General features: G+C 44.9%; 1 protein-coding gene across 1 annotated transcript; it reads right to left on the bottom strand.

Annotated features, from left to right (window-relative positions):
- Positions 1–4,451: 4,451 nt before the first annotated feature.
- On the bottom strand, positions 4,452–12,926 carry LOC124662318 (2'-deoxymugineic-acid 2'-dioxygenase-like). The gene is made up of 4 exons (XM_047200169.1): positions 12,720–12,926; positions 12,349–12,605; positions 4,856–5,180; positions 4,452–4,745 (listed from the first exon to the last, which is right to left on the bottom strand). The coding sequence occupies exons 1-4, from the start codon at positions 12,924–12,926 to the stop codon at positions 4,452–4,454; spliced, it is 1,083 nt and encodes a 360-aa protein (XP_047056125.1).
- Between the last annotated feature and the right edge of the window lie 7,147 nt (positions 12,927–20,073).

Genomic DNA, 20,073 nt, shown 5'->3' with positions numbered 1-20,073 from the left:
CAGCATCGATTAGAAAATCCCTCCAAGGCCGCCAAGCGCCTACCAAGAATCCGGCGGAGGTAATGTGCCGGCGCTGAAGGCTTGTGCGCCCCGCCGAACACCACCTTGACGGCCGATGCGCCCCGCCGCCGGCCTCCGCCACCAGAGCTAGCCCGGCCAACAATCCCTCCTCCACCGCCCGACCAAGCCCCCAGCACCGGCATTGCTGATGTGGTGCGGCATCACCGCAGGAGGAACGACGGCGCGCGGGGCCGGTGAGCTCGAGGGCGCGTGGGGGGGCAACCATCTGAGGATGGCGAGGAGGAAGAGGGGATGCGGTGTGCGGCGGTCGAGGAGGAAGCGGTGGGAAGGAAGGAGGAAAGCAGGACGTCAGAGGAATTAATGCGAATATGCATCGATGACCAAAATATACATATCGTATACGGGATGGAAATACACACGTTGACGCTCTCTGATTGGCTGGTTTTCGTCCTCGCGCGTTGCCGGGTTCCGATTGGGGTTTTCGGGAGCCAGACTAGTATCACTGACATAAAAGCTGTTTTGGATGACAGTGTTTTAGACTAGTCACAATACATAGTACATATAGAAGTATCATAAGTATGATACTACTGCAATGCATGGTATCATATACTAGTATCATAATTTTCTTATATTAATTGTTTTGTAGAATCTCAATGCAAATATATATATATATATGCACAAGATTTACTTGACATTAATTTTTTCTAGTAGTATGTGATATAATACAGTATACCTATGATACTTCCATTGTGAGTAGTCTTAGCATGAAACATGGGTGGATGTAGTACCAGACGGTTAAAATCTTTCCGATCACGCTGCTCTATGTCTTTTTTATGTCGATGTAGATATTTTTCGATAAAGATGTCGATATAGATATAGATGATTCTTTCATGCCAAATGTAATAGTAGTACACATGCGAAGTATATAGCTTGTGTATGTACGGTTGCATGAACAAATGCATGCTTTGGAGATGACACAGGCTTATATCCAGCGAGAAAAAGGATCAACATACTTTGCTGATCCTTTTTTTTCTTGGACTTTTGCTTAAATTATCTCCCTCTGTTTCTTATCCTCTTCATACTTTGAGAGGCTATCTAGTATCTCTGCACCGTATTTATTTTTATACCCACTTGCTCTTTCTACAACTAACACCAAGGACAAAGCTTCCTCCGTCCTAAAAAGGATGTCCCAAATTTGTCAAAATTTAAATATGTCTATACACTAAATCTTTGTGGCATCAATAGTTATCTCCATGTCTCACTAGTAGGAAAACCCTTATAGGCGATTATTAATTCTGTGGCGCACCGTTTAAAATGCGCCACAGAAAGTTATTTTGTGGCGCACCAGACACGGTGCGCCACAGAAATAGCTTAATTTTGTGGCGCACCAGGGATCCATGCGCCACGTAAATTTGGTGGGGCCAACCCCAATCATTGGTTTCACTATTTCGTGGCGCACAGATCACGTGCGCCTACGTAAATAAGACATTCTCGTGGCGCATCGGGCCCGGTGCGCCACCGAATTAAGACTTTCTCGTGGCGCATTGTTCCCGGTGCGCCACCGAACTAAGACTTTCGTGGCGCACGTGGGATGGTGCGCCACGTAAAGCCTTATTTCCGTGGCGCACATGAGTTCCATGCAACTCCACACCCCCCCCCCCGTGGATCGCCTTTTTAACCTCTCGTAAAAAATAAAAAAATAGATAAAAATTTCAAAAATAAATCCCTTCAAGATGCCTATGTATTATGTCATCTTTTACCACCGAGAATTAACAAACAATAATTTCGACTTTTTTTGCAAAATTGCGTGGGAAAATCATCAAACTCTGATTTCTGGTTGCATACGAACTCGGAAAAAAACGCATAATATATCAAAATGTTCCCACGAAAAATCTACATCCGAATTCACCCGGGCTTGCCCGGTTGGACAATTTTTAGAATCCCAAAATTCGAAAAGAGTAAAAAGTTACGGCCAGCTAAAGATTTTTTGCTGCAAAATACAAAAAAAAGAAAAAAATTCTGTGGCGCACCAAGTGCCCATGCGCCACAGTAAATAACGTTCGAAATTTGAAATTTCTGGCGCCCACTTCTCCTTCTCTACTCCATTTCTCCACTTCTCCCCTTCTCCCATTCTCCACTTCTCCCCTTCTCCTCCTCTCCTCTTCTCTTCCTCTCCTCCACTTCTCCACTTCTCTCCTTCTCCTCCTCTCCTCTTCTCTTCCTCTCCTCCACTTCTCCACTTCTCCACTCTCCTCTCCTACTCCGGCGACCAACAACTCCGGCGAACTACTCCGGCGACCACGACTACCAACACCTCCTCCGGCGACCACCTCCTCCTCTACCACCACCACCACCACCACCACCACCACCACCTCCTCCTCCTCCTCCGGCGACCACCTCCTCCTCTACCACCACCACCACCACCACCACCACCACCACCTCCTCCTCCTCCTCTACCACCACCACCACCACCACCACCACCACCACCACCTCCACCTCCACCACCACCACCTCCACCTCCACCTCCACCTATTCCACCACCACCACCACCTCCTCCGACCGGCCTCATCCTCCACCCACCCATCCCACCCACCTCCGGCGACCTTCCAGAAAAATTTTAAAAAAAATTCGGCGGCCCCAGATCTAGATCCAGATCTAGATCTGGCCGCCACTTTTTTTGAAATTTTAAAAAAAATTCTGTGGCGCACCGGCGGTGGTGCGCCACGTAAATAAGACTTCTCGTTTCGTGGCGCACCACCGTCCGGTGCGCCACGTAAATAAGCTTTCGTGGCGCATTGGCCGGTGCGCCTACGTAATCCTTATTTTTGTGGCGAGAATTCTGTGGCGCACCACCCATGCGCCACAGAATGTGTTTTTGGTGCGCCACTGATGAGGCTTTTCCTACTAGTGTCTACTTTAAACGTCCATTTCTTCTTCTCCTCTCTAGGTTTGATGCATTTTTCTTTGTTGAAACATGCTACTCCCCTTCCTACTGGTTTTATTAGGGTAACAAGTAGTTCAAGAAAAAACTCACTATAAATATAGTAACCAAATATAAATTATATACCATGACAATTATACCACTAGAACCTATTTAAAATGTGAATTAAATAATGTAATTTTTCTAACATATAATTCAAATTTTGTTGACCAAATTAATGGCCAAACTTTTATTTAAACTACGTATTACCCTAATAAACCGACACATATGAAGTATAGTCAATCCCCTAAACTTGTGCATATTACTGATTAGGGCCGCCGAGAGGAAAAATGCGTCGGGTCCTGCTCTAGCGGGGCGACGCAAAGTGATCGGGACGTCCGCAACGATGCAAACCGGGCCCAAATATGCGCCTCGGATGTGTCTCTACGGATGCTGCGCGGACGCGCAAAGTGTCCGCTCGCGTCTGGCGGACGTTTCGTCGGGCCGCCTGGCAGCGACCCTGCATCGATGCGTCTTCTCAGGCGCGCCAGCGACTGGCGCCGCTGCGTCGCTTCGGCAGTCTGCGCCACGTTAATGGTGATGCCTCGCCTGCCGAGCGGCCGCCGCCCACCTCCGCCAACGCAGTAATGGCGACCCCACGCGTCTCGCGGCAGTCGCCTGCCTCCGGCCTATATAAAGAGGGCGTGAGCTCTTCTTCCTCATCCACTCCTCCACACAAACCCTAGCGGCCACAATCTCTACTGTAGAGCTGCCTAGCTCTTCCTGCGACCCAGCCAGGCCCGCGAGGAAGTCCATGACGGGTCCTGGTGGCCAGCGAGGCGGTTGAGGCTGCGGGCCTGGGCGCCCTCAGGGATGGGGCAGGGGCCGCTGTTGTGGAGCAGCTACGGTCCCACGGTCGCTGTCATCTGCGTCCTCCTCGTCTTCGCAGGTGGAGCATTACTTCGAGTTCCTCCTCCGCATCGACGATGACCCACTCGGCATCAATCGGCTCCCGGACAAGTTCGCCGAGTTCGTCGATGGCGTCGAGCCGGCGCATTTGCAGCTACGGGAGGCTAGCTGCAACTTCTATCGGTGGACTATCGATATGTATTAGTTTGTGTTAACCATGTTCCAAATTATATATTAGTTTGTGTAAACCATGTTCCAAATTATGTATTAGTTTGTGTAAAACCATGTTCCAATATATAATGTTTGGAGCTATATGTTTAAATGGAGAAGAGAAAAAAAAACCAAGTAGAAAAAAATGTGTCGCCCCACTGGAGCCATCCCCAGACGCAAACGGACGCGCGAACAAAAACAGTCATTTTCACGTCCGCGAGGTGATGTAAATGGACGCTCGCCGATAATTAAATGCGTCGCCTCGTTGGAGATACCCTTACAATGAGCAGCAAAGATAACCCTCTGCACAAGTCAGCATGCATGTTGATTGACAATCATTGTTGGGATAGTAAAGATGAAGAAACGAAAAGCTGTTTCAGAAGTCATGAAATCAGTGCATGTTGAATTGTTGATTGACGCAAGCTGGATTTTGAGTGTGATGAATCTTGAAGAAGTCGAGCACGGCTTCCCTGTTGCCAGCAGCGGCCTCATACGCCTCCGTGAACTCGCTGCATACGAAGTCCTTGAACTTGGGAGGGTTTGTCTCCTCATCCAACATCGCCGGCGCCGGACCAACCCTGCAATCCATCTTGGGCGTGATAAGTGATGCCACCGACATCCTCGCCTTTGCCGAGTTGGTCACCGCTCGATGCTCCACGCTTGAAAGTAGCCCATTGGTCACAATCTACAAAAGAAACAAATATACAATTAGCTGATGTATGAATATGCTCTCTTTGATCTAAAATAAACTGGCCAGCACATCTGTAGAATTGATGCCATGTGAGAGTGTGAGACCTCCATCTGAAGCCCGAAGTTGATAACAAAGGCGTTGCGTATGGGTTGGACACAGATCCAGCGTCCCCTGTGCTTGGCCTGCAAACCACTGACTTCGCCCTGGGACAGAATGGTGAGCAGGTGGCGGTCAGAATGTGGCCGGATGCCCATCGTAAGGCTCGGGTCGGGGCACCGCGGGTAGTAGTTCACGTTCATCAGCGTCTCCCCGCCGCTGAGGTCCCCTTCGAAGAAATCATGGTTATCGAATCCGAGCCCCTCGGCGATCAACCGGAGGAAGCTTCGCGCCAGCTCCTGTACTGCCACCGCGTACTTGGCAAGATGCTCTCTGCGTTACCCGATAAACAATGCTGCATTAGCAAGTAGTAAACCATGTAAACATAATTTAATTGGCTCACTAAGAACATAATGTCATCAGTGGTGAAAGATTGAGGAATGAGGATGCACATTTTTCCAACCGGGCTTCCACCCCTTTCCATTGCAATAACGGAAATAACAGGTCTTACAAAGTCATATTTTTACAATGAAGAAAGGGGAGTAGGATGAACGGGAAGCGAGCTGGTGCAGTATCAGGAAACCCACTGCAAGTATTCGACATCGAATACCCGCCATGGGACAAAAACCTCATACCACAAACAAACTAGAGTTTCAAGCGACACACACATAAACCTCCACATGGAAGGACAAGATCCAAAAGCTACAGAGACTAGGGATGACAGAAACGACCACCACAACTCTGGAACAGATCCAACCAACAGCCAAAAGAAAGGCACGACTCCATCAGGTGCAAGATCAGGCTTCAGTAATCATCAACAGTTGCCCTGGAGCGGTGGAGCTGGGGCGCGAAGCATAGATGGACGAAGCTGCTGTCATCATCTTCTGGGCGCCCATCGACAGACGGCTTTTGTCCTCAGCCTTCAGTAACCCTGCCCAATAGATCAACAAAGCAATAGAGGAGAAAGTGATTTCACTAGGAGACCTCAACACATGATCATCAAAGGTCACTTTATTCCTTACCGTCCAAATGGCCCAGCAAGTAGCCGCAATCAAAGTCATAAAAAATCTCTCAAAACCAGGACTGAATCTATGAAACCAAGCCATCGTTTACCAAAAATTAGTTGGAGCACAGCTAGCCCCCATTGTTGATCCTAAGACCCCCCAGACCACTTTGGACATGTTGCAAGCAAAGAACAGATGATCACTAGTCTCAACCTGATTGCAAAAAGAGCATAAAGGGGAACCCATCCAATTTCTTTTCCTCAAATTCTCTCTGGTAGGCAAGCCATTTCTACAAAGTTGCCACATGAAAATCTTTATTTTCAAAGGTATTTTGGCTTTCCAAATCCATTTATTATGAGAACCGGCAAGAGGTAACTCCAAGAGCTTATAAACTGATTTGGTCGAGAAGATACCGTTTCTATTTAGTTTCCAAGAGATTCTGTCAGAGGTGCTAGACAAGGAAAGATTCTCAAGCTTGGAGGTAATGCGATTCCAGGTTTCAAGCAAGCCTCCATGAAGCCTTCGCCGAAAAGGAATGACATAATTACTATCAACACACTGTTGGACAGTACAGTCTTGCATTTGACAAAGATCAAAAAGAACAGGGTGAAGATCACAAAGAGGAACATCATCCATGTAGGTATCTTTCCAAAGCCTACAAATGTTGCCTTGACCTAAGGAAATTTTCCTCCCCGCCAGATAGGTATCTTTTACTTTTATTAACTTTTATTAACGCCTTCCAACATGAAGAGTCGCTAAATTTAGGTGTTACATTCGTTATCGTTTTCCTTCTCAAATATTTCGCTTTAACAATGGTTTGCCACAAGCCATCTTGCGTTTCAAGTTTCCACCACCACTTGCAAAGAAGGCTAATGTTTTGCTTATGGAGGTCTTTGACCCCAAGGCCACCTTTGTTTTTAGAGCGGCAAACTCTAGACCACTTTACCATATAGTAGCCCTTTTTTTCTTTTTGGCCATGCCATAGGAAACATCTTCTATGCTTATCAAGCTTGTCAATGAACGTTTTGTTCAAAAGGAAGAGTGACATGATATAAGAAGGGAGATTTGAGAGGCAAGCATTCACCAGCACCAATCTGCCCCCAGATGAGGAGACGCTTTTCCAAGCATCCAGCTTCTTGACAAATTTTTCATCGATAAAAACGAGATCAGAATTTTTAAGATTGCGGAATGAAACAGGAACCCCTAAATATTTCATAGGCAAAGTACCAATTTGACAACCAAACATAGAAGAGTAATGATCAGCAATGGTATTATCACCTCCAATGAGGAACAACTCGCTTTTTTGGAAATTTATTTTCAAGCCCGACATTAGTTCAAAGATGTAAAGGAGGAGTTTGAGATTTAAAGCTTTCTCCAAATCATGGGAAATACAAATGACAGTATCATCAGCGTATTGCATTATCGCCACCCCTTTATCAATCAGGTCAGGAGCTAAACCAATCAACAAGCCATTAGCTTGGGCCTCCAAAACCATTTTTGTTAAGCATTGAACCACATAATTAAAAAGGAAGGGGGAGAGAGGATCGCCTTGCCGAACCCCTTTTGCACTTTGAAAATAAGAACCCATCACATTATTTATCTTCACCGAGATAGTACCATTATGAAGGATTTGCTTGACCCTATTGCACCAGAAATCACCAAAGCCCATGGCTTTTTGACAATCAAGGAGAAACTCCCAATTCACTTTATCGAAAGCTTTCTCGAAATCAAGTTTGAGGATGATCCCCGTATGTTTCTTACTGTGTGTATGGTGCATCAACTCATGAAGGGACATAATACCGTCAACAATATTGCGGTTTTTTATGAAAGCATTTTGATGGGTACTAATGATTTTTTGCAAGAAAGGCTCCACCCTGATAGTAAGAACTTTGGTAAGCAACTTGTAAATGCATCTGAGAAGACAGATAGGTCTATATTGAGTTATCTTCTCGGCATCCGAGATTTTAGGAAGGAGGGTAATGATACCATAGTTAAGCCTTTGAACATCCAAGGAACCTTCATGGAAGGCATAAAATAAATTCATGATGTCACCTTTAACAATGTCCCAACAATGTTGGTAAAACTCAATAGGAATATTATCGGGACCCGGGGCTTTATTCTTTTTCATAGAGAAAAGAGCATCCTTAACCTCTTCCATAGTAAAAGGTTTGCTAAGGATTTCATTGTCCACATCATTAATTTTTTCATGTGATTCCCACATATCATGATTAAACTTGAAGATGTTGCCAGGTGCAGGACCGAATAAGCTTTTATAGTAAGTTGTAGCATGCTCTAACAAATTATCTGTCCCTTCAATCACAAGGTCATTATATTTTAAAGAGAGCATGGTGTTTTTTCGCTTGCGGCCATTAGCCACACGATGGAAATAGCTTGTATTCGAGTCCCCTCAAGGAGCCACTTTTCATGAGATTTTTGATACCACAAGAGCTCTTCATTAGCATATAACTCCATGAGTTCAAAAGAAATAATGGTTTTCCGAATGCTAAGAGAAGGAGGTAAATCAGAGCTTTCCTCAAAAGCCTCAAGAGTTGCTAATTCCTCTTTAAGTTCCAATTTTCTTTTCTTGGCATGGCCATAAATATTTGAGCCCCAGCCTTTGAAGAATTTCTTAAAACGTTTCAGTTTTATGTTGATGATGTCAATAGGATCACTGCTGTACACCTTTTTCCTCCAAATCTCAGTTACTAAAGGAAGGAAGTCATCCTTTTTGAACCAAGTCGTATCAAAACGAAATTCTCTACTCTTAACATTGCCAATTGGGATAGAGCCCGAGTCAAGCAAGAGAGCATTATGATCAGAGAGCTCTCTAACTAGCTTCCTAACCGAAACCAAAGGGAAAAGGTCCTCCCAATCAGGGGACATGAGAACTCTGTCGAGCTTCTCCAAGGTAGGCGACGCTTGTTTGTTAGACCAAGTAAACTTCCCTCCATGCATGTAAATTTCACGCAAACCAAGGGTATGGATAACAGAGTTGAAGAGATCTGAGGAGTGGTTGGCTACGAAATTAGTGTTCTTCTCTCCACTATGTCTTAAAATATTAAAGTCACCCCCTACAATGTAAGGCATAAGGACATTATGGCAAAAAGAGGACATTTCAGTAAGGAAATCTGGTTTATCCTCCTCATGTGGAGCACCATAAACCACCATCAAGGCCCAATTACATTTTTTCATTTTATCCCAAAGCACAAATTGAAGCATGAAACGACCAAGCTTAACCGCACTCACATCCAGGGAATCAGTTTTAATGCCACAAAGGATACCACCTGATTTGCCCACAGAAGGAATCCACTTCCAGAAATAGTTATTGTTGGGGTCCAGCTTACGGAAGAAACTCATCTTATACTCTTTTTTCATGGTTTCCTGGATACCAATGAAATCAAGGGAATAATCATGCATCATATCTTTGATGCAGGCCACAATACCTTTTTTCCCCACACTTCTACAATTCCAAAAGGCACCTTTCATTTAAAACGAGATGGTTTGTTTTTCTCTCTGACAACCCTGCCAGGATTCTGGGCAGATTTGTTATCAGAGATATTCGCAACATTCGATCTACTTCGAGTTTTAGGCCTAGAGCAAACTACAACAGGTTTCTTCCTAGCAGATCTTTTTTTCCTACTTTCAACAATAACAAAAGTGTTTTCATTGTCAGAATTATCTGCCCAGTCCATAGATAAAGGGGTATTTTCGCCTGCGTTATCCTCAATGAAAAGGGTATTAGCATGTGAGGATTTATTAACATTTTTATTAGCCAAGTCATTTCTAGCACTTTCCAAATCTCTAAGCATATTAACCGAGGAGAAATTGTTATCAGGAATATGAACACCCAATTTGTGCGCACGCAACACTAGCTCATCATTAGAGAGGACAGCAAAGGAGTTCTGGACGGGCAATGATGAGTGAGTCGACATACCTTCAAGATCTCTCTTTCTGCAGCCTCGGACACTTTCTCCATAATGTCCATGTTGACGTTGCCCGCAAGCCTGGTGCTGCATCTGGTGTCTTCAGGTATAGACTTGTCCTCCTCCATAGATGCCGAGTCTGGAGATTGCACAATGTACGCCGGAGAACCAGCAGGTGGCGATGAGGAATTCTCTGCCATCTCAGTAATGGTGGGCAGAGAAGGCCAAGATCCAGCAGACAGGTTTTGAGCATAAGGAAGAAGCAGGTTTTGCAGCGGAACCTCTGTAGGAGACAGCATCTTGTTTTCTTGGAGAATAGGACAGGGAACCAGCCACTTATTCGATGTAATTGCCTGAGAAACTGCAGGGGGAACAGCTTGAGAAGCTGCCATCTTCGCCTCATGCTCTCTAGCCATAGTCTCAATGAGCAACTCAGAGCTCCCAGCCTCATCATCTTCCTGTGAGTCTAACTCGGTGTTAACGTCAGTCACCACGACATCATCCTGTTTCCTGGTGTGCCCAACTGTATCAGACTGGCTGCCAAGGTTTTGTTTTTCAGAACTTTCATCATGGAGGTTGCTATTTTGATCATATCTAGCCCTTTTAGGGGAAGGAGCTCCCGAATGGCCACCCACCACCACAGAAGATTGAGTTTTAGGAGGACCTCCCACGACAATTTTGTCAATCTCATAGAAGAAGTCATAGAAATTATCCCCAAGACAGCCTTCCGCAGAAGCAGGGATCATCTCCACATCACGACAGCCAATAAGAACTCTGACATACTCAGGCTTGTGCAGGGTCGAAGGATCCAACTCCAGAGAGACACCAACCAATCCACCAGCATAGAAAACATTGGCATCACATCTTTTATCAAGGGGAATGTTGCTCACCTTGACCCAGGCCTTCTGTAGGACAGCTTTGGCCCCAATTGAGGTTGTCCAGGCAGATAACCTCACAGTCGCTTCTATTGTCTTGAGATGCATCTTAGCCCCATAATAGACAGCACGCTCAACCTCCACAGCAGTAGGGAACCTCATAATATACTGGTTAGGGCCCAAGGATCTTGCTGTACATCTCCAACTGTCTCCAAAAGCGACATTGAACTCTTTCTCAAGCTCTCTATGAGTTATGTCCCCCTCCAACACAGTAATCACTACACTGCTGGCTCTCTCTTTGCTCTGCTTTGCAGAACTATGGTCCGGCATATAGAAGAAGCCACGCCCATGAGCCTGAAACCCACACATTGATGGAACACACTCCCAGGGTAGGATAGTTTGACAGATCTGAGCAACATGGCCCAATTTTTTGCACCGATCACAGCGAATGGTAGGGCAACGAGCAGTATAATGTCCAGAGATGTTGCAATGGAGGCAGGGAGGGGGATCAGCGGCAACCATGGGACGATTGGGACCAGGCCCTTGAGCAAGCATGGTCTTACCAGACGGGGCTGAGGAGATAGCTTCCTGCCGGCGCTGCTTCGACTCCCTCGCTGCCCTCTCCCATCGGTCATCGGACTGCAGTGAGCCAGAGCCCCTGTTGTTGTTGGAGGAAGTCTGAGGAACATCCTCCCTCTGCCAGACATGCCGGCCGCGCCCACGAGCTGCTGGCTGGTTTCGGTTTCCCCTGCCCGGGCCGAAACGCCCGCCACCGCCATCACCCATGACACGCGGAGGAGAAGCCGCCACTTGAGCAAAGGACCGAGGATCGCCGGCTACTTTCCCACTCCACCAACAGAAGGATTCGGTAGCGGGGGACGGGGGGAAGGAGGAACCCTAGTTTTTGACCAGAAATGAGCGAGGAGGGAGTCGAGATCTGATCCGGTGGCGGCGCTGGGGTTGGGTATAAGAGGCGTAGGGTTACCTGTCCCTACCTGGCGGCGACCACCATTGTTGCGAGAAACGGAGGTCGTAGGATCAGGACACGTGCTCGGATCTCGCGTCGCCATGGCCGAGAGGGCTTTTGGGCCACGGCCCGGGTCCAGCCGACCGGGCGATCTCTCGGTTCCGAGTGGCCATGGCAGCCCACCGAGAATTCCCGCCGCCGGCGAACGCGGAACGAGCCAATCCTTCCACCGCCCTGGATCAATGAGGTGGTCCTCCCTTGGACGCGACGGCTGCGCCACCGTGAACTGTTGATGAAGAGCCCGGGGACGTGGCATGATGAGCTCCTCAATAGAGGCTGGGAATGGCGTCGGATCTGGTCTCTGCGTCTGAGGAGCCGCATCTCCCCCGCCGAAGAGCGACTCCGGCAGCAACGGCCGGGACAGGATACGAGCGTCGTGCCGGGGAAAAGCGATCGCGCCGCCGAACTTGATAATCTCATTCGCACCGAGCGCCCTCGAATCGACGATGAGCTCCTTGGAATCGAGAAGGAGGAGGCGCGCCCGGGCGTCGTGAGCCACAAGGACTCCGTCGAGGAAGGGGAAATTCCGGCGATCGCCGGGAATCGGTCGGACGGCGTTAGTCACACGCCAGGACGAGACACGCGACGAGGACGCCATCCCCTCTCGAATGAGGATGCACATGAGAAGCAGTTGTCATGCCGTTACGAGTAGATCACCATAAAATCATTTACCTGAACATTTCTGGTTGCGATGGACATTGGTGCATCAGCTTCTCGACTGGGTAGCACCGAAGCTTGAGGCAGTCGCGCCAGTAGCGTATGTCATTAGCGTCGTTATGGGACGTGAGGGAGCCGGAGAAAACCCGAAAAGGCTTGTTGTGGTCAGTGGAGTAGTACTTGAGCTTTGCCTCCTCCGGCATCCTAAAGAACTCCATTGCCGCCTCTCGGAAGCCCTGAATCACGTCTTCCCCCACACCGTGGTTCACCACCTACAAACAGCATGCATGGAATAATTTATGGTAAGGAGCACAAATTACCTGTGCATGGCAATGAATTAGCAACGCAAAGCAACGCCCATATTTGTATGCACAGAGCTAACATGCCTGGATGAAGCCAAACTCCTTGCCGGCCTCCATGATCTCGCCAACGACTTGTCGGCGGCCTTCTGCGACGGCTCTTTGGAGGTCGATGACAGGGAGGGCAACCGAGAGATCATCCAGTAGCTCGTGGTCGCAAGGGCGTTTCTCCGGAGGCAGGACATACTTGTCCGGCACGGACTTGTGTGCTGGGAAATGGCATATGAGCTTCATTGTCTATGTGCTAAGGCTTCGACTTGTGTATGTTGGCAAGTTCAACTTCCTCCACAGCAAGATCTACATCTATGGGCGTAAGGATGATCGGATCTAGACAACGATGATTCTCAGGGTATCCCATGCGGCGCCTGCGGACTACTCAGGGAATAGCCTTATTATATATTCAAGAACAAGAAAGTCAACAGCAACTCAGTCCGTTGTGGCAATCAACCCATCTACACCATTCCACCTATAGATCAATAGATAAGTAAATCAGAATCGGCATCGGATGGTAATATAAAAGGTTATCAAGGACTCTCAGCGAAAAAGAAAGTAATGAGCCATCACCCTATGCACTAGCACTACCGGAAATCACATTGTTGCTGAGTATTTCGGTCTTTGCTGAGTGTCAAATCTCGGGTACTCGGCAAAAAAAGCCTCTTTACCGAGTGGCAAAGAAAAAAACACGGCAAGGTAAATCTGTGCTGAGTACAACACTCGGCAGAGAAAACTCTCACGCCGAAATCACTAAAATACACTCGACAAACAAAAACACATGGCAAAGGATCTCTTTTCTTAGTGTCGACATTTGACGCTCGGCAAAGGGAGCTGCCATGTTGTTGTCCCCTCACACGCATGGCAGACGGATTGACATCGACGGCATTCTCTTTGCCTATTGTTTTTTAGATGGCACCCCGGCAAAACCTATTTGCCTAGTATTTTTTTGGTGGCACTCGGCAAAGATCCTCTTTGTTTTAGATGGCACTCGGCTGTCGTTGTAAGGGATTGGAAATTCCGCAACTCTTGGGACGCTAGCGTGCAGGGAAACACTCAGTTTGCCATGGAACCTCCAGCTGGCTCACATTAGGGATTTAGGGTGGCCTCAGATTGCATGGAGGTGATCAATAGCATTGAGAGTACAGAGGGCCCACCTTAGCAAGCTTAGTACTATCATTTGATTCAATCAAGAGATAAAAGGCTAGAGCGAAGGGCTTTACTACGTCTTCGTTTGTTCATGAACAAAGAAGCTCGAACATGGACGCCCATGGTCTGGCTAGGTCATCTGTCAAACCGTGAGTATGGTCATCAAGTTTGGTTTCTTGATACTCCGAACAATTTTAGTATCCCTAAAATTATTATTAATAAAAAAATCGAAAAGGGGAAACACCCCAGCCTCTGCATCATGATATGCACACGGCCTTTATTATTATGAAGTCTCCAAATCACATAGTACTTAGTACAAAAGTCACAAATCGCTCGTAGTCGATACATATATCAAACAGCAAAATTCGAAAATAAAGCCAAAATAAGCATCCTATAGTCGACTAGTTTGACACCAACCAGCATGAGACAAGATATCCCGAGCAACCGTCTGGAGATGGTTGCATCCAGTATCCATAATATCCCGCTGGTCCTGAGGTAGCAGCAAGGCCCATAGTTACACCCAATGGACCACCATATGAATAACCTGCAAAATATTGAAATAAGTTGAATTATTAAAGACAATGTTATTTCGGCACCTCCATATTAACCAGCACAAGGCCGATACACCAATGCGTATCCGATCCTTTGCTTTTTTGTCAACTCCATTCAACCAATTGCCAAACATATTAGTAATATTAGTTGGAGGTGGAAGATTAAAGTGAAATAAACCATGCGCCATAGTAACTTTGCAAAAGGACAAGCTAAAAAAAGATGTTCAATAGATTCTTGTGCACCACAAAAACAATACTTCGTACACCCTTTTCAATTTCTTTTTGCAAGATTATCTTTAGTTAACAACACTTTGTTATTACGGAACCACATAAATTTGTTGATCTTAAGTAGGATTTTTAGCTTCCATAAATATTTCCGTAGAAAATGAGTGTGATCATTCATCAAATCTTCATACATAGACTTAACAGTGAAAAGTCCTTAGGTTGTAAGATTCCAAACAAAGCTATCCGGTTCATCACCAAGATTAACATTCATTAGTCGTCTACATAAGTGCAGCCATGATGTCCATTTTTTCTCATTTAATACTCTCATAAACTGAATATTAAGAGGTATATGAGCTAACACATCTGCAACCAAGACATTTCTATGTTGTGCAATGTGATATAGAGATGGATACTGCTGCGCTAAAGTAGTGTCCCCCAACCAAACATCCTCCCATAATCTAATAGCCAAACCATCACCCAATTTAAAATGACCACGGGCAAAGAAATCATCTTTCACATGCATCAATCCCTTCCAAAATGGGGAATTAGATGGTTTAGCTTGAACTTCAGATAGAGTTTTTTTGAGATAGATATTTATTTTGTAGTAACTCATGCCACACCCCTTCCTCATTCAGTAATTTTAAAAGTCATTTACTTAACATACATTTAGTTTTTAAGACCTCAATGCCAAGACCACCTTGATCTTTTGGCCTACATATGATATTCCACTTCGTCAATCTATATTTCCGCTTCTCTTCATCTCCTTGCCAAAAAAATCTCGATCGATAAAAATCAAGTATTTTCAAAACCCCTTTGGGAATCTCTAGAAAAGATAACATAAACATTGGTAAACTTGTCAAAACAGAATTGATTAAGACAAGTCTGTCCCATAGGATAAGAGCTTGCCTTTCCAGCATCCCAATTTGCCCTCAAATCGAGTTTCTACTGGATATCAATCTGAATTTCAAAGAGTTTTGTAGTGAATGGGAACTTCAAGGTATCTAAATAGCAAAGAACCCACCTCACATCCAAAAATATGTTTATATTGTTGCTCCTCTTCCCTAGCTTTTCCAAAACAAAATAATTCACTCTTGTGGAAGTTAATTTTCAAACCCAATAATTGCTCAAATATACACAAAATCAATTTCATATTCAACACCTTTTGCAAATCATGCTGCATGACCATAATTGTATCATCTGCATACTGTAAAATTGAAATACCTCCCTCAACAAGATGGGAATCAAGCTTCCCACTTGGCCATCTGCCTTAGCACGCTCGATTAAAATAACCAACATATCTACAACAACATTGAAAAGAATAGGAGAGAGAGGATCACCCTGTCTCAGCCCCTTCCTAGTTTGGAAGTAGTGTCCAATATCATCATTTACCTTGACCGCGACGCTTTCATCTTGGACAAAGTTTTTAATAAAGCGACACCATTCAGGCGAAAAACCTTTCATGCGCAGTGTTTGTTATAAAAATGACCATTTAACCTTGTCATAAGCCTTTTCGAAATAAATTTCAAATAAGACTCCATCCATTTTTTTTGAATGCAGCTCATGAATAGTTTCATTCACTATAACAACCCCTTCCAAAATATGTCTACCCGGCATAAAAGCCGTTTGAGTGGGTCTAATCACTTTCGAAGCAATCTCCGTCGCCCGATTAGTACCCACTTTAGTAAACACTTTGAAGCTTACATTAAGTAAACATATAGGCCTATACTGTTAAATCTGAACTGCATTATCCTTTTTATGAAGTAAAGTAATGATTCCATAATTCAGTTTAGATAAGAACAACTCCCCATTATGCAACTGATTAAATAACGCAATTGAATCTTCCTTGATTACTTTCCAAAACTTTTGATAGAACTCAGCTGGAAAACCATGAGCCTTGTTGTGATCCATTTGAGAAATTGCTTCATACACCTCCTTCTCAGTAAAAGGAGATGTAAGAAGAATATTTTCCTCAACGGAAAACTTAGGTATATCCTGATTTTCCTCCTCAATTAAATACACATTGGACGGAATTGGTTCCCCAAAGAGTTTTTTTTTAATAAAAGTCTGATATATAAACCCTCAGATTGTCGTCACCGATAATGGTTCATTCCTCTTGCTCAAGTTGGTATATTTTCTTTTTTCCTTTTTTTACCATTAGCAATTAGGTGAAAGTATTTGGTATTACTTCCCCTTGCTGAATATGTTTAACCTTAGCTCTCTGAGCCCATTTAGTCTCTTCATCCCTTCTTAATTTAGTTATCTTTTCATTTGCATCCTTTAGAGTATCCCTTTCGGCTTGACTCAATGCACAAGATTCTGCTTTTAAATCAACCTCATCAATAATACCAATTAGTCTCTCTTTCTCTTTTTTATACTTTCCACTCATATTTTTTGCCCAGCCTTTTAAGAACCGTCTCAAGTGTCGTATCTTATTTTTCCATCGCTCAGTAGGGTTACGACCTGAGGTGAATGAGTTCCATTCATGTGTTACCATCTCATAAAAACCTTCTTGTCTAAACCAGAACAACTCAAAAGAGAATCTCGGCTGGTTTCCATTATGAGCTTTAATACCAAGTCTATAAGGAGAAGAGTATATATGATCAGAACTTGACCCTGTTCTTGATAGATCTCTCACAGAAACTAGTGGACATTTTTGTTCCCAATCTACTCTGGCCAAAATTCTATCCAACTTTTTATACGTGGGATTATATCGACGATTAGCCCATGTATATTGTTTCCCCGAAAGGGCAATTTCCCTTATATTGAGAGTTTGAATTATTGTATTAAAAATAAAAGGTCATCTTGCATTAAAATTATCATTATTCTTCTCTTCCTTTTTCCTGATAATATTAAAATCTCCACCTACCATCATAGGTAAATCTTGATGTTCACACATTCTTACTAGCTAGCTCGGCCAAAAATTCTGGTTTTTGTGATCTTGGGCAACCCCATAAACCGGCACAAACTTCCACTTGAAACCATCCCTTTTGCATTTCATGTGCATTCATACAGAAAAGTCCCCAGTGGTTACTTTTAGTACTTCAAGAGTATCTGAATTTATTCCCACCAGAATACCTCCAGACCTCCCATGAGGGGGGAGACAAAACCAGAAGAAATTAAAAGGACCGTCTAGACTCAAAAATGGGGTTGCAAAATTTGATCTCCCTGTCTCCAGTAAAGCAATGAAATCAAATGTATGTTTCCTTATTGACTCCTTAAAAAAGAGGTGTTTGGCTGTGTCACCAAATCCCCCTCCATTTTAAATCATACCTTTTAAATTCTGCATTTTAATAAATTTTCTTTACTCTCTTTATATTGCTTCTTCTTATATTAGATGAATCATACACCCTTCTTTGTCTTACTTTTTTCTCTTTTATAGGTGGTAGAGGATCCCCTATGAGATCATCCACATCACTAAATTCCTTTTCATCAACAACAAGATCTTCACATAAAGATGATACATTTGACATTACTAGAGTTGAGGGACCATTATCCCCTTCAATGTCATACTCAACATTTTTTTGGAGGTACTGAAAATTTCAGGTTTCTTCTACTTTTTTAATAAATAAAGTGGCGACGACGTAAAGGTCATGCTAACCATAGGCCGATGGGAGAACACCTGAGGTTGGATCGTTAGGAGGGTGGTTGTACTTCTAGCCCATCAGAGTTTAAATCCTAGGTTTGACATTTGTGTGTCTCATAAAGACGGAATACTCATTCAGTGAGAGGCGACGTTCCGTCGACAGCGAGGCGCCTGTGGTAACTTCGTCAATTTCAAGATCCAATCCGCCGGCTAAGTCTTCCGGAGGTGCTCATAGGGGTAGGATGTGAGTGTCTGCGTTCATAGGGGTGAGGGTATGCGCGTGTATATGAGCGTATGCATTTGTACTGTGTTTCTCAAAAAAAAAAAAAAAAAACAGGCCGATGGGTAAAGGCGCGGACCCGTGGAGAGCTAATGTAAAGTTTCGGCCGCAGGAACAGGTGAGATTTGCTGGAAAGCGAAAAGGCAGTTTCGATTCCAGGAGAGATTATGTATTCATGGAAGTTGTGTGCAATCGGTTTGACCTGAAGTGGGACAAACAAAAACAAAAGGGGTAACAAGAAGACTAGTGAAGAAACTTTTCTACACGTACAAGAGATTTGGACTATTTCTCTGATGTTTTCGTCTTGCTTTGTACGCTGAAAGGTGATGTCACCGAGGCGGCAACGAAGTGGTTTGGATGTGCAGTTAAGCAGGAACCGAGGACGTGTGTACAGTGTTCAAGGAGCTTGTAGTGTGACGTGCAGGATCATGTACTCTCTGCATGGCATCAAGAAATGTATGGTGATTTAACAGGCTGATAAGGCGCAATGTGAACCATGGTTGCAGTTGGGATGTTTTACGGTAGGGACAGAGGAATATGGACCGTCCAGCCAGCAATATTTGATGGACTAGATTAACTAATACTTGTGACCAAAAGGAGTAGTATATTTTCAAGAAAAGCCAAACATGGTAGGCGATTAAAACAAATCTGGCACTACATTAAACAGAAAATCACAAGGAAGGACAATTTTAGGAGCGAAAATTGCTTCACGTATGACTTTCCCGTGTACGATCTTCATGCGTGAAGCAATTTGTTGGACGCCATGGTTGCAGAGCAGCGGCGCCGGCGACTAAGGACAGCGGTGCCGGCGGCAGCAGGGGAGGACGTACGTTCTAGCAGGGGCTCCGATGACCAAGTGGCAGCAGCGAAGAACGTCATGGTTGCTGCAGAGACGCCGGCGAACAAGCAGCAGCAGCAGCGGAGGACGCCATGGTTGTAGATCAGCAGCTGCGCCGGCGACCAACTTGCTGCACCGGTACATGCTAGCTTGCTCTCGTCGATTTGCTTTCACGCGTTTGTTGTGTTTCCAGTCGGCGACGTGCAGTTTGTGCTTGCTAAAATGATCCACCTATGTGCATGTGCTTGGTTGCTTATCTTAGTTTGTAACGTGTGCATCGCAAGGCTCGCAGCGGGGCTTCAGCTAACAACGCCCAGGACACAGCGCGGTGATAGTAGCATGGACACAGCAGATAAATTATGCTCTAATCATGGATCAAATTGCACTTAGACAAATAGAAATAATATGGAAATAGACAAAGTTAATTGCCTAAATTACCCTTGCAATTAATGTGGATATTGACGCAATACTACTAGCCCAAACGACTAGTAATCCCTACCGTAAAACACCTCTTAGACACATAAGCATGTGGATGTCGATGAAATAATATAAAAGGATGACGAGCTTAGGGACAATGACATATAAGTGTAACGCTGGTGGTTCCTGGATTTTGTGGTGTGGCAACACGCATGCGCATTGAAATGCGCGCTTCAGCATGCAATGGCACGAAATCGATAAAGACGGTGTTACCTGGGAGCTTGAAATCGGCAGGATGTGGGGTGCACTTATCATCTACCATGGAGCTATGCTGAAGCTGGAGCTGG

This window comes from Lolium rigidum, chromosome 6 (assembly GCF_022539505.1).
Source record: "Lolium rigidum isolate FL_2022 chromosome 6, APGP_CSIRO_Lrig_0.1, whole genome shotgun sequence".
Taxonomy (NCBI): domain Eukaryota; kingdom Viridiplantae; phylum Streptophyta; class Magnoliopsida; order Poales; family Poaceae; genus Lolium; species Lolium rigidum.
Note: the sequence above shows the minus strand (reverse complement) of the source record. Positions and strands in the feature narration are given on the sequence as shown.

Excerpts from the sequence above, each read along its gene's own strand:
- LOC124662318 (XM_047200169.1), bottom strand. The coding sequence starts at position 12,926 with ATGAAGCTCATATGCCATTTCCCAGCACACAAGTCCGTGCCGGACAAG. Across the intron at positions 5,181-12,348 it reads TCGCAACCAGAAATGTTCAG|AGAGCATCTTGCCAAGTACG; the intron begins GTAAATGATTTT and ends CGGGTAACGCAG. Across the intron at positions 4,746-4,855 it reads ACTTCGGGCTTCAGATGGAG|ATTGTGACCAATGGGCTACT; the intron begins GTCTCACACTCT and ends TTTCTTTTGTAG.